The sequence below is a fragment of the Stegastes partitus genome, unplaced genomic scaffold, assembly GCF_000690725.1.
Source record: "Stegastes partitus isolate 25-593 unplaced genomic scaffold, Stegastes_partitus-1.0.2 Scaffold129, whole genome shotgun sequence".
Lineage (NCBI taxonomy): Eukaryota > Metazoa > Chordata > Actinopteri > Pomacentridae > Stegastes > Stegastes partitus.
In genome coordinates, this window is record NW_007577860.1 from 802,363 (window position 1) to 815,884 (window position 13,522).

The 13,522-nt window shown below is 44.9% G+C and overlaps 1 protein-coding gene across 1 annotated transcript; it reads right to left on the reverse strand.

Moving 5' to 3' along the window:
• Positions 1-1,500: 1,500 nt before the first annotated feature.
• Positions 1,501-13,264, reverse strand: epm2a (EPM2A glucan phosphatase, laforin). The gene is made up of 4 exons (XM_008278666.1): positions 12,901-13,264; positions 9,105-9,279; positions 2,760-3,004; positions 1,501-1,873 (listed from the first exon to the last, which is right to left on the reverse strand). The coding sequence occupies exons 1-4, from the start codon at positions 13,145-13,147 to the stop codon at positions 1,590-1,592; spliced, it is 951 nt and encodes a 316-aa protein (XP_008276888.1). The 5' UTR covers positions 13,148-13,264; the 3' UTR covers positions 1,501-1,589.
• Positions 13,265-13,522: the final 258 nt, after the last annotated feature.

Below are 13,522 nucleotides of genomic sequence, written 5' to 3' on the forward strand. Positions count from 1 at the left end.
CGGGATCTTCCTGCGTGGAGTCTCCATGTTCTCCCCGTGCAGCGTGGGTTCTCTCCGGGTTCTCCGGCTTCCTCCCACAGTCCAGAAACATGCTGAGGTTAATTGGTGATTGTAAATTGTCCGTAGGTGTGAATGTGAGTGTGCTTGGTTGTCTGTCTCTAAGTGTAGCCCTGTGATAGACTGGTTACCTGTCCAGGTGAACCTGCCTTCACCCTGAGTCAGCTGGGATAGGCTCCGCCCCCCATGACCCTGGTGAGGATGAAGGTGTAGAGTAAAGTTATTTTTGTTCATCTTTAATAACTGATCAAGCAGGTATGAGGAGATGTACAACAAATACATCACGTAGCTCAAACTAGCACTGCTTCCTCTAAACACAGTGTTTCATACTCAGCTTTGTGAATATTTTCAGAATGTTCATATCAGAAAAATCCATGATGATTTGTTTCTGCCTGTAAAAGTACATCTAAACAGACGCCTTCGGGAAGTGATGTCTTCTGCAGGGATTCATCAAGAAGTAATGAAACTTTGAAGGACTTGAGGAGGAGAATGTTTAGCTCAATAACTTTCTGAAATAAGGGACAGACGACAAAATCAGTGCAAAAAGCAATCCATCCTAAATAAGAGCTCGTCAAAGTTTAAAACTGACAACAAACAATGTTCGGTGTCTTAATGGGTTGTTACGTATGCATTAAAATGGTCTGGAAGGGATGCTGCTTTTATTATTTACTAGATGGATTGGAACAGCATCTGTCAGATAAATAAAGATGAAATGCTATCAGGCTCTGGGACAGACATGGGAGGAGCTGTATTCCATGACAGAGAGGAACAGCCACTGCTGACATTTTCATTTTAAGAACTGATTTTCAGCTTTGGTAAGGAGTGTCATTTCCATGCAGCATTCAGACCCATCTGATCACAACAATAAGAATCCTACTGAAATTAAAAAGTGAAAGTCATGTGGAATAACCCTTTACTGCTGCGGGAGACGGAGAGAAAACAACAGAAAGAGAAGAAAAATGTGTATTTCTCTAAATGTTTGACCTGTTTTCTGGCTCGCCGTTTAGTTTTGCTCCAGCTGCTGCTATTTAGTTTTTCTGCATGTCGCCTTCACTCACTGCAGTTGAACACATCCACTAAGTTGCCTTCTCTAAATGTCAACTCTATTTATTGATTACTACAAAAAAGGCTAAAGCAAAAGGTCTTTCCAAACACCCCCGTGGACATTTACTGAAATTACTGGCAGTATCCTCAGCTGACTCCAAGTGCACAGTTTGCAGCTGTTTGTGCTAAAAGCTAACACACCGCAGTAAGATTAATTGCTCGCAACATCTGCGCTGGCAGCCAGAAGAAACTCTCCCAGATACTTGGGGATCAACCACATTTGGAAAGCGACTCAGATGGAGCGGCTCATCTATGTGCATTCGATTAGAGCAGGAAAACAGTTCATTTACTTGCTACAGGTTGTTTCTGACTGTACAGGATGATTTTCACACGTCAGGATTGTTTTCAAGGTTGTGTTTATTCTTATTTTCCCCAAAGTCCAGCGGATCTCGCCATAATTGTAAATTCAGTACAAAGACACCGGGCTCTCATGTCTCTGGGTAAGACATGGACGATCGCAGCTGGCCAAACTTCAGGATGAAGTCGGCCTGAGCCTGAACTAAAGCTTCCTCATCGATGTACACCGCCGGCCTCTTTGCTGTGACAAAGTACTGCACCTTCCTCAGGGTCCAGCCAAGGACGTACATGAGCAGGCCGCAGACCGCTGCCGTGGACCGGCCCACTCCGGCGTTACAGTGGACATAGACGGTGTGGCCGTTCTCCAGGAGACCATGAAGCAGGAACACGGCCTGAGGAAGCATCCGGATCCGACCTGCGGAAGAATACGTAACACAGAGCTCAAGAGCTTCCGTTGCTCAGAATATGATCTCACAAGACTAGCTTGGGTGATTTGATTATCCTTTTGCTTTTTTTTTTTTTTTTTTTTTTAAATGAAATGTGGATCATGAAGCTCAAGATTGTGTTTGTCAGGGTTCATTTCAGGGTCTGTAGCTTTAAACACAGCTGATCAGCTGCTGCGCCCCCTTCAGGACGAACACTCTCTTTGCTCTGTGACTGACAGCGACGGCGACATGGCCGTGTGCGACACCAGAACTTTCTACTGCTTCTAGCTTTCTCTTTGAGTGACCGTTACCACGACAACATCACTGAAGCTGTCGTTCATGGCTGGTGTGGTGAGTTGGCGGAGACAGAACCCGTCCAGAGCCGCACATGTGACTCAGGCTGAAGGCGAGGCAGCAGTCGGCCTCGTCGTTTTCTCACAGCTCTGGTTTTGCTCCTCAAACTTTATGAGATATACAAAACACAACAAAAATGGACTTTCCGCATATGACACCTTTAAATTCACAACAGAACCTTGAACAGCACCTCAGTGACTGACGTAGCACAGGACCCGGTTCTGTGTGAGTCATTCTTCACATGAGGATCACAGAAGCCTTGGACGGGGATTTATGTTCATGGGTGGCTATATTGAATCAATCAGTTCCTGCATTCATCTGGTGTTAATGACAGCATTGATCCTTATGGATTTTAACACCCTTGAACAAAAATAAAAACTACAGCACGCTGAAAGGTTGGGAGCGGTTTCCTCCAGATGACGGCGACTCCTGACGTGAGTTCCTGAGTGTCTTTCAGGATAACGCATTAGCATTAACATTCTTACTGGATGCATTCTTGTGTGACTACAAACTGCTCCTTACCCTCAGTGCTCATGTCAGGTGTGGGCATCCACACATACACCAGCCCAGAGTCTCTGTAGAGGTGCGTCATGGTCTCTGGGCTCATGGCCTCCTCGGGGTTTCGTCTGCAGCCGTCAGAGTTGTTCACCACGTCCCACTCTGTCTGGAAGTTCATCACTGCAGTAATGCCCAGTTCGTGCTTCATTTGTATTGTCACGTGCTCCACCTGTCGAGGGCAGCTGCCCAGCCAGACACGAGGCGTCAACCTGGACCGACCAACAGGGATGCATCAGTCATTTACTTCTACAGTGAAGAGATCATGACATGCTCGAACTTGTTGAACTTCAGAAGAATATTTGTTTCCTGAGGCTCTAGTAGCCGTGCCAGTCAGAGAAATTTAACAAGACAATGCACAGGTACATACAATCAGATGTGTTTTTCAAGAGGGACGAAGGCGTGGAGGACCTTGGAGATACAAAATGAAATCTGATGATGAATTGTCTCTGTATCGTATGAACAGATGGTTTAAACGCTGAGAGGCTGCTCCACAGGAACTATTGTGGGACCAGAGAATGTCAGGTTACACCTGAACAAAATCATGCAGGTTTTTGAAAACTTTTACAAAACCATCAGAGGGAAGAAGAGCTCAGCAGGTGACCAACAAGCCAAAGCTTCCACAAGTGTTTCTTCCTCAGACCTCTCACAGCAGATGGTTCATACTAACAGTGGTAATTATAGTTTCCTACAGGTAGTGCAGCTCAGAGAGCTTCACATCAATAATCATGTCCCTCTAATTTTCTCCCTGAATACTCTGTTTGAGGCGGCACTCATTAGTATGCGAACAGTCAACAGCCAGAGGAGGTGACACGTAAAAGGAAGGACGGCTGCTGCTAATCGCTGACGTCCCAGAGAGGGTTAGAGGCAGAGCAGTGAAAGTCTTTGGTCTCAGTGTGTTGTGAACAATGACCTCCCTTCTTTAGATCTGTTTGCCTCTTTCTTTTCTACACAAACAGCTGTGAGTGACTCAACCGTCCTTTTTCTGCCACTTTGGTGTTCACTGGGTGTCAGTTCTGCGTAACCCAGTGGCCTCGATGAAACTGAAAAACTACGCAAGAAGTTGCGTAAAACCATTTGTCTTAGTTATCCCGTATGACGAGTAGCGTACAAGCAGTTTAGTTTAATGCATTTTTAAAGGAGATACGACCGAGGTTGGAGGATTCCAGGAGACGGTTTTCTGTATGTTTTAACCCCCCACTGTCGGGGACTGCTTGCTGACTGCTGAAGCTTAAAGGGAATCCAAACGTTTTGGATTGTTGGGTGTTTCTGTCTTTGTGAAGCGCTATGAGATGACTTGTTGTTGTAAATATGCGCTATACAAATAAAATTGAATTGAATTGAATTAATAGTGCAGAATCTCACCAACAGGAAACCTGTTTTCCAATACAATCTAATTTGATTTAAAATTTTGACTCAAATTAAAAAACATTTCAAAATGTCACAGCAACACGGCTGCATAACGATCAGACGTCCTCTATGACTAAAAACTCTGCATTACCTGCTAGAAAGTGAGTACAGAGTCCCCTCATCGAACACCGAGCTGCTGCAGAGGGTGTGCATCATACTGGGGGCGCCGCGGACGCAAAGTCTGAGAGACTCATTTAAAAGCTATTAATAGGCAAGATAGAAAGTCACAGGGCTTCCTCCTGAACACAGGTCCTTGACATAAGCCTTGTAAGGTCTTTGGACACAAATTAAAACCTGATGGCACAAGCCAGGCTCACTCATTCTTATGCAAGTGTGTGCTTGCTGCCTCATGAGTCTGGCGCTAATTTCTGCTGGGCCTGCTGGACAATGGTACCGAGTCTGCTGCTTACAAAAGGGAGGAATGTATGGGCAGGTGGATTCAGTGTCTGCTGGACGCTGTGTGCTCACTTTAAAGCTTCAATCATAGGTTCAATTGGAGTACGAACATGCGTCTTCCAAAGGTCTCCTTGGATCGTGTCCAGCAGGCTGGTCCAGCTGCTGAAGAAACGACATCTCCAGTTGTAGAATGATGAGTCTGCTGTGCTTCAGCGTGGCACGTGTCATCAGGTATCTCTGTTTCTACAGTCAGTGAGGCAGGACACAGTCAAACATGTTGGTGGACTGTTGGGTTGTTTTACGCAAAAGACGACTGATGTGCTGACGGACGTTCGCCCTCTGGGGCAGCAGTCCCTGAAGCGTGTGAATGAAAACAACAGATGTCACTCGTTTTGAAGGCTTCAAGGTAAAACCAGGGGATCACCAGTTCTGAAGCATTTATCAAACCTGAATCAATTATCAAACCCACTTAACAATGTTTTGGGTCCCTTAATTCATTTTAGCTTGAATCAGTTCAAAACAACAACATCTCAGAGATGCAGCTTAGGTTTGCGATCAGCTGTTGCTGGATGAGAAGTCAAAAACAACAGAGCTCGAGTGGCTATTATACATTAGCTAGCATCATCCTTATTTAAACGAGCTAAACTCATTTTCACGACCTGCTGCAACAACCGGAACAGAAGCAGGCAGCAGAAGATCTGTTGTTTGGTACTAAATGTTCTGACATGACAGCTGATCTGATTTTCATTTCTTTTCCATCCTATTGGTCCCCAGTGTCACACATGTTTAAAATATGAACATATAAAAAGTCTAACTAGAACTTGTGTACAGCTGAATCGCCACTCTGCTGACCTGCAGAAATCCAGTGTGTTAAATATCGGTGAAGGGTTACGGATATGTCAGAGCACCGAGACCAACAGACAAACTGACTGCTCAACTGATATCGCCATCCCAAGAATTCAAGTGAATAATTCAGCTTAAGCAGGAGAAGAATCCCAACTGTGTCCAAGCCAGTTGAGGGAGTGTTTTCATATTAGATTTTAAAAGGGAAAACGTGAGACGTCTTTGGGTGTCTGGAAAGGTGATGGAATCGCGTTGGATTCTCAAAAACTGCAAAAATCATTCAAGGCAGAGCGATAAATAATGACAACAACAAAGTATTAGGTAACCTCTGAACCCCACAGCACACATATGGCATATCATCTTTCTAAAACAATAGTTTATCAGAGCTAAAAGCTGCACAAACAGAAGGAACCACTCATGACTCAGCTGTAGCCCCAACAGTCACCGGACTACTGGGCTGAACTGGACGCTGTGTGTCCACAGACGAGCTACAGCAGGAAGTCAGCAGGGAAACAAACTGTTCACAGGTAGAAGTCTCTCTTCAGTACTGCTAACAGCATGTGGAGGAATGCTGTATATGTTGATTCAAAGTTGTTGCTTTTTTAAAATAAATGATAAAAAATAAATTCTGGTTTCTGTTGTCAACGTTACACACCACTAAAACCACGTCTAAGCTCTCTCCACCTGTAGCTGTGGTTGTTCTGTTTCCACAGAGGTGCAGGAATTTATCCTGTAAGTACAAATATGAGAGGAGCAAAAGAAAAGCCTGAAAGCTGCTTGGGGTTCAGAGGGTTAAGGATCCGTGTGAAAAAAGATTAGATACATGTATATGTTTCGGCAGCATTCAGCGAAAGCAGTTAAATTATCTTCTTCATCGAGATAATATAGGCTCCAAACAAACAAAGCCACATGTGAAGTATAAGAAGACAAAGGCAGACAATGAAGACTCCTGTCATCACACAGAATAACTATCAATCACTGGAGCCAGCCACTGGACGGGTTACCTTGAAAATAAAAGTGAATTCTCAATGATGCCCTCTGCTTTCTATTGAGATCGCTAGCGAGGTCGTGGAGGTGACAATACAGCTGCTGCTGGTCTACCTTTTGAAAGGACAATCATCTTCAAAGTGACAGAAAGCAATTATAACTAAAAGTGGGACGGCAAGGTTAAAAAACAAAGGAGTGAGCGGGTATAAGAAAGCCGACCAGGCTTTGTCTTTGTACTGTGAGGCAGGGAGGTTGTGGCACGAATAACACCCAAGCACTGAAGAAGAATTCTCTCTGACAGATTGAGTATCAGAGAGAAGCAGACGATCAGTTTGCATGGAGGATATACATTAATGCACATCCGGTGGACTAAAGGTTAATACGGCATCGCCACACTTTCTACGGTTGGGTTAAAGCAGAGTTAGGGTTGGGGTTGGGGTTGGGGTTGGGGTTAGGGTTAGCGTTGGGGTTGGGGTTGGGTTTGGGTTTGGGTGTCCAGCTGGGGGCCTCTCACACCTCCGTCTGTCTGAGCCCTTGTTCTGCCTCTCTTCAGACTGTAAAGCATCAAGTGAAGACAACGTGCCCAGAAATAAGTTTAACAACAAAAAACAATCACACTGGAGCACAGAAATTAATTAGCCCCAAAGGACCTCATTACTTCTGTGTTTGTATTATTAGGTAAAGAGGCAGAAAACTGGTTTTGAACATTTTTGTTTGAATGAGCATTTTGTTGTTGTGGAGGGAGCGTGAGGGATCTCTGGACTTCTGCAACAAGTCCTCCTGCTGCAACCATCTGTAGATTACACTCTAGAAGATACAGGTGATCCCTGGAAGCAGAAATGGTTCTTCAAAGTGGCGCAATCAAAGAACCATCTTTAGTTCTCCTCCTGAAAGAACCCAAAATGTGCCTCAAAGAACCAATAAACATGGTTCCTTTAGGCACCATAAATTGTTTTATCAAAAGTAGGTTCTTCAGGGAACCGTTTTCACGATATTTCTTTGTGGACCCGCCTGGTTCAGCAATAAACTTCTTGCAAATGGTTTTTAAATAATTTTTCAGAATAAATGGTTCTTTGAGAATTTTAAATCAATGTGTTGGTTGAAAAACAAGCAGATGAACATGTTGTTGGTATTTAATAGCGTCCCCTGTTATGTTTTTACTTATAGACAAGTAAGGTCTTAAAAATGTCCGCTTCTGAAAAGCACAAAGTCCATCTAACAGACTGATCAGTCACAAGATCCCTGTGAGCAGAAGATAGAAAACCTGAACTGGTGGATCTAAGCTAAAAATCAAGGCATCAGACATTTGATTTTAGGAACTGTAGGTGTAAATGCATCATTTCTTGGTCTTTTATTATAATACATCTAATATTTTGCGTTCTGAGTTGTTGATCACACAGAACCACACATTACGAGATGTTGGCTGGGATTTGGGAAACAGTGACGAGACCAATGAGCAATCCATGAATTATGAAAATAATGTGCAAATTAGGGCTGCAGGTGTCTCAGTGGTTAGCACCGTGGCCTCGCAGCTAGAAGGTCGCCGGTTGGCGTCCCGGTGAGGACACCCGGGATCTTCCTGCGTGGAGTCTCCATGTTCTCCCCGTGCAGCGTGGGTTCTCTCCGGGTTCTCCGGCTTCCTCCCACAGTCCAGAAACATGCTGAGGTTAATTGGTGATTGTAAATTGTCCGTAGGTGTGAATGTGAGTGTGCTTGGTTGTCTGTCTCTAAGTGTAGCCCTGTGATAGACTGGTTACCTGTCCAGGTGAACCTGCCTTCACCCTGAGTCAGCTGGGATAGGCTCCGCCCCCCCATGACCCTAGTGAGGGTTAAGGTGTAGAGATGATGGATGGATGGATGCTATTACCTGCCATCAAGGAACTTCAATACAAATCAAGAACCTTTAGTACAGTATGTGAAGAAGCATTTTGTAAATAAAGAGGTTTTTGAGCTGGTGCTGGTGCTTTAATAAGAGGGTTCTCTGAAGAACCAATTCAGAACCATTGTTTTTGTGAGAGTATATTAAACGCCAAAATGACTGAAAGTCTTATTTTTTTACTTGCTTCGAGTTCACTGAACATAGCTTCTGCTCTCGTATCTGTACAGTAGAGATTAAGCGACTTAACCCTGTTCAGGACTTCTGGGGTGTTTTGGACCCCAGGCCGTTTGGTTCAGGTGACGGGTATTGTTTTATTTTTTTCATATAAAACAAGGGATATTTTTCGTCAACATATCAGAACATTTATCTAACATAGTATAAAAGTCTATCATGAACACCAACAGATATTTTGCACACATTCTTTCTTGGGGTCTGATGGACTGACAGACCTTCTACATCTGGCACCATGAAAGTCCTGAATGGGGTTAAAATGGCCATTGGGTTTTGTTTAGCATAAAGATATATAAGTGCAGCTTATGTGCAACATATACGCCTACCAGCAGCTCTGCAGCTCAGCACGTACACCTCAGTTAGCATTCAGCTTTCTGGGCCAACTTTCCATATACCTCCACCCACACCGCCCTCCTCACAACCTAATGTCTGGCTGCCAACTGACTGTTATTACGATTCCTAAAGTCTTTTAATCAGAACTCTATCACTTGCTTCATGAAATCCAGACGCTCATGTCATCCCGCTATGACATCATGCAGCTGCTGCTTCTCTTGTCACTGTAGTACCTGGAGAAATGCATGGCCTTCTGACCGGCCACGCTGAGGTAAAACCTGGTGGTGTGTCTCATCTCGTCCGTGTGTCCCGTTTCCTCGATCCAGTGACCAATCGGGTGGCAGTAAACTCCATCCACCACGTTCCTCTCATCGTAGGAGCAGCATCTGTCGTGGCGTGGACTGCTGCCTGGTGGCACAGAAGACAGCAGGTTAGTGAGAGTACTCCCACTCTAGGATGTTTGAACAAATACAGGCACCTCGGCGTAATGTGAGACTTCATGAAATTTAATACAACATTTGCACAGTTCTCATCTTCAGTGACTAATCTACAGGAGCAGTGTGTTGACATGAAGGCTGCAACAAGAGGAGCGAGGAACAGGACAGAAACACCGAAAGGGAAGATTTGATTGCAAAGAGAAACAAATGTGAGCTGTGTGGAAGTATTTGGGTTACAGAGGGGATGTACTCTGTTGGCAATGTCTTGCAGTTTTTCCTCCGACGCGAGGCAGCACAACTACTTTAAGCACTTAAACTTCAGTATGACAGCTGCCATGTCTCACTTCAATGCATCCAAAGCACAGAGTGTATGAAAGATGGACGTAGCTGCCGTGACGTCACCTGTTGGTTTCTGCACTGAGAACATGAAGCCAGGGTTTTACTACTTCCTGGTTGACATCTTGGATTTTTGGAGCCAGTGACGCAAAAATTGTCAGAGGGGGGCGGAGCCATAGGAGCAGCGATTGGTCAGACGGATTGAGAGGCGGGCCCTCTCTGCCCGCCCACATTTACCGCCTTCTGCTCGCTTCGTCTGTATGGTCCATAGACTGTATAAAAGATGGACATAGCAACCGGCGCTGAAAAATGAAGCCAACCCGGAAGTGTCAAAAACCTACGTCCGCTAGCTGCTGGCTCCACAAAGCCCTGGCTCCCATAGACTGGAACTGGAAAAGAAGTGATCACAGATCACCAAATACTGCATTCCTACAGCTCAGGATTGTTTTCTTGTTTTCTTATTAGTTTTCATGGTCAAATCCAGAGATCAGGTGGCCAATCTGAAAATAAATCAATACTGAATTTTTTAAAAATCGTCAACATTTTGCGGGGCAAGGGGCGTGGCTGGCTTGATTGACAGTCGGCAGCGACCATACAGACGAAGCGAGCAGAAGACGGTAAATGTGGGCGGGCAGAGAGGGCCACTTGCTGCGCAAAATGTTGACCATTTTTTAAAAATTCAGTATTGATTTATTTTCAGATTGGCCACCTGATCTCTGGACCTGACCATGAAAACTATCCATCCATCCATCCATCTTCTCCCACCTATCCGGGGTCGAGTCGTGGAGGCAGCAGCCTGAGCAGAGCCGCCCAGACTTCCCGATCCGCACACCACGAAAACTAATAAAAAAAAATATCCTGAGCTGGAAGAATGCAGTATTTCATGATCTGTGATCACTTCTTTTCCAATTCATTTCTATGGGAGCCAGGGCTTTTTGGAGCCAGGACTAGCGAACGTAGTGATGCTGCAGGTTTCTGACACTTCCGGGTTGGCTTCATTTTTCAGGGCCGGTTGCTACGTCCATCTTTTATACAGTCTATGGTCCAAAGCAACACAAACACCAGAATTAAGGGTTGAGCTATGAAAACTATGAGGCTCCAATCAGCTTTTTTTAATCTGTCATGCAGATGCACTCCTCTACAAAATCACCCCAATCCTTCTGAAATGAATAATTCTTTATAAATAGAGGTTATCGAGTCATCCCGTGAATACTCCTGTTTTTCAACATCACAATATCTACCGCAGAAGAACACAAAATGACATCCTGCAGCTCTGGTGGGAAATATTCCACTTTCAACTCCTCTGCCTTCAAATCAGATCAAATCAAACTGATTTATATTGCACATTGAAAACAATGTGAGTCGACCAAAGCGCTGTAAATGCTATCAGTCAGGCAGAAGCAAAAACGTGAGCAGAAAGCAAGACGGGATAAAAGGCTTTAAAATCAATTACCTTCATCTGACTTGTACAGAAACAATTTGTAGATTTAATGAAACAGAACTGACTGAATCTTTTTTCTAAATATCATGCATTGCTATAAACAATCCAGCGATACATGAAGGAGTTCAAATCAGCATCACGTCCATCAGCAACAACATTAAAATGCTGCTTACATGCTAGTGAAGCAATAATAATATCAGTTCAGTAGTGGTGTGCATATGTAACACACCAACACCCTAAAGCCCTGTTCAGCATCGCATGGACTCCTTCCACTGATGCTGTGTCGGGTCTGGAGGCCATCAACCTGAATGTTTGGTGAACAGCCCTGATCTCAATAGTTTCCTTAAGTTTTGGCTGTTTTTTTGTTGTTGTTTTTTTTGCTTTAAAAAACTGTCAAATTTCATCAGTGCTCAGTTCAGAAATTCTAAAGGCAGCAGAGGAACGTTCTTATAACGCCATCCACTGATGCATCAATAGGAATAAATGCCATGATAATAAAAGCAATGTTTTAATGAACATAACAGAAAACGGAATGGGAATCACAGTACAAGTTCAGATCAACAACAAAAATAAAGCCAGAGGTGAAAATAAAAGTTTTAAAAAAACAGCTACAAAAACACCTTCACATCAGGGGAAGCTTCAGGAAGACGCTTTGAGATGATACTGACATCTGTACCTGGGGGACCTGCTGAAAAAACATCTTCATCAATCACACCGACTGTTAAGGAAGGAGCTGAAATCACATGTGAGCTTCAGTGAAGTGGATTTGTGGGTTCAAAACACTGCTCAGTGCAACACTAAGTTCTGTCTCTGACCTCCAGGCAGCAGATTTACTCCGTTTATTATCAGTGATTTATTGGGGTTTGGGGACTTTATAGGTGAACTTTATCTCCTCACCAGCACCTGCAGCGTCTCTTCTAGACTATTTCAAGGCTCATTCACCCACATTACTGGTAAATAACATTATTACTAAAAATCTAAACGAGATTAATGACATAATGTAAAATCTTCCTCTAGATGGTGGTTCAGTGTAACTGGGGGCCAGCTCAGTGGTTCTCAAACATTTTAGTCACAAGACACACTTTTACACAAGATTGTAGCTGCTGGTTCAAGCTGACCTGCACTTCAGACAGGACACTGTCAGATTCACCCGTCCATCCATCCTTCATCTCTACACCTTAATCCTCACTAGGGTGGTGGGGGGTGGAGTCTATCCCAGCTGACTTAGGGTGAAGGCAGGTTCACCTGGACAGGTAACCAGTCTATCCCAGCTGGCTTAGGGTGAAGGCAGGGTTACAGATAGACAACCAAGCAGACTCACGTTCACTGGTTTGGATGTAAACATGAAGGCAGAACCAGGACATTATGGTTCATTAATCAGAATCAGAACTTTAAATTAACGGGCCTGTGATGCACATCGGGCAGGGTGAAGAACTCTACTAAAGCTCATGCATTTGATTTTTTGTGGACTGAACATCACTGACTGCTTCTGTTCTCCTTCTCAGCTGTGTGGTACCATCTCAGTGGAACCGGTTCCGGTCTATTTTACAGCCCCTCCGCCTTAACGTTTTCTGTTTTCTGTATATTTAACCCATATGCGCTATAGATTAGGCACAGAAGCAGGATTTCTGTGTGCACTTCAACATGTCTCATGACGTATTCGGCTCTCGCTGGAAAAGTCTCGACTGGAGCCTTTTAAATAAATGTCACTTTACCGCCATCCTGTGGCCGGACGGACTCATTACACGACAGGACCAAACATGGCGGCGGTGTTTGTGTGCTGGACCCAGCGGCTCCGCGCTCTCTGTACTCTACCTTCCCAGACATACGAGCCTCGGACTCTCTGGACGAACTTGAACCACAGAGGGTCTGTGACCGGCTCGGCCAGCTGCACCTCGCCGGTCCACAGACACGGTTCCTGCGGGGAGGGCAGCTTCTGAGAGGCCGTCAACCGAACCGCTCTGTCCGGGTCCCAGTGGCCCATCTCCATCCGAGAACCCGACACGAAGACCTCCACGTCCGAGGACTCCGGGGTGAGGACGACACCGAACCTGAACAGCATGGTTCCAGCCGGGACTGACCTCAGTCCGTGGACATGGTGATCCCGGGTTTATATGACCCGTACTGCAGCTGCTGCGGGGGGGCTAACCCGGGAAGACGCCCCCTAGAGGCGGTACAGAACCCACCAGACCTGGACACAGTTCTGTTGACCCAGTCCGTTTCCACTCCAGCTGGTTTCCTGTCTCAGTGTGAGCTCCTGATTTGTTATTGATTTGGTGACTCTTACAGCGCCTAAACGAAGCCACAGCTTCTTGAAAATATGCTGCAGCTCTACATGTCTGTTGTACGATGAGTTCAGCCTCTTCACACGTCACTGAATCATCCACTGTTCCTTAATCATCAAATACCTGTAGCCGTCACGCGGCAGTAAGAGTGA

Excerpts from the sequence above, each read along its gene's own strand:
- epm2a (XM_008278666.1), bottom strand. The coding sequence starts at position 13,147 with ATGCTGTTCAGGTTCGGTGTCGTCCTCACCCCGGAGTCCTCGGACGTG. Across the intron at positions 3,005-9,104 it reads AAGGCCATGCATTTCTCCAG|GTTGACGCCTCGTGTCTGGC; the intron begins GTACTACAGTGA and ends TGGTCGGTCCAG. Across the intron at positions 1,874-2,759 it reads ACCTGACATGAGCACTGAGG|GTCGGATCCGGATGCTTCCT; the intron begins GTAAGGAGCAGT and ends ATTCTTCCGCAG.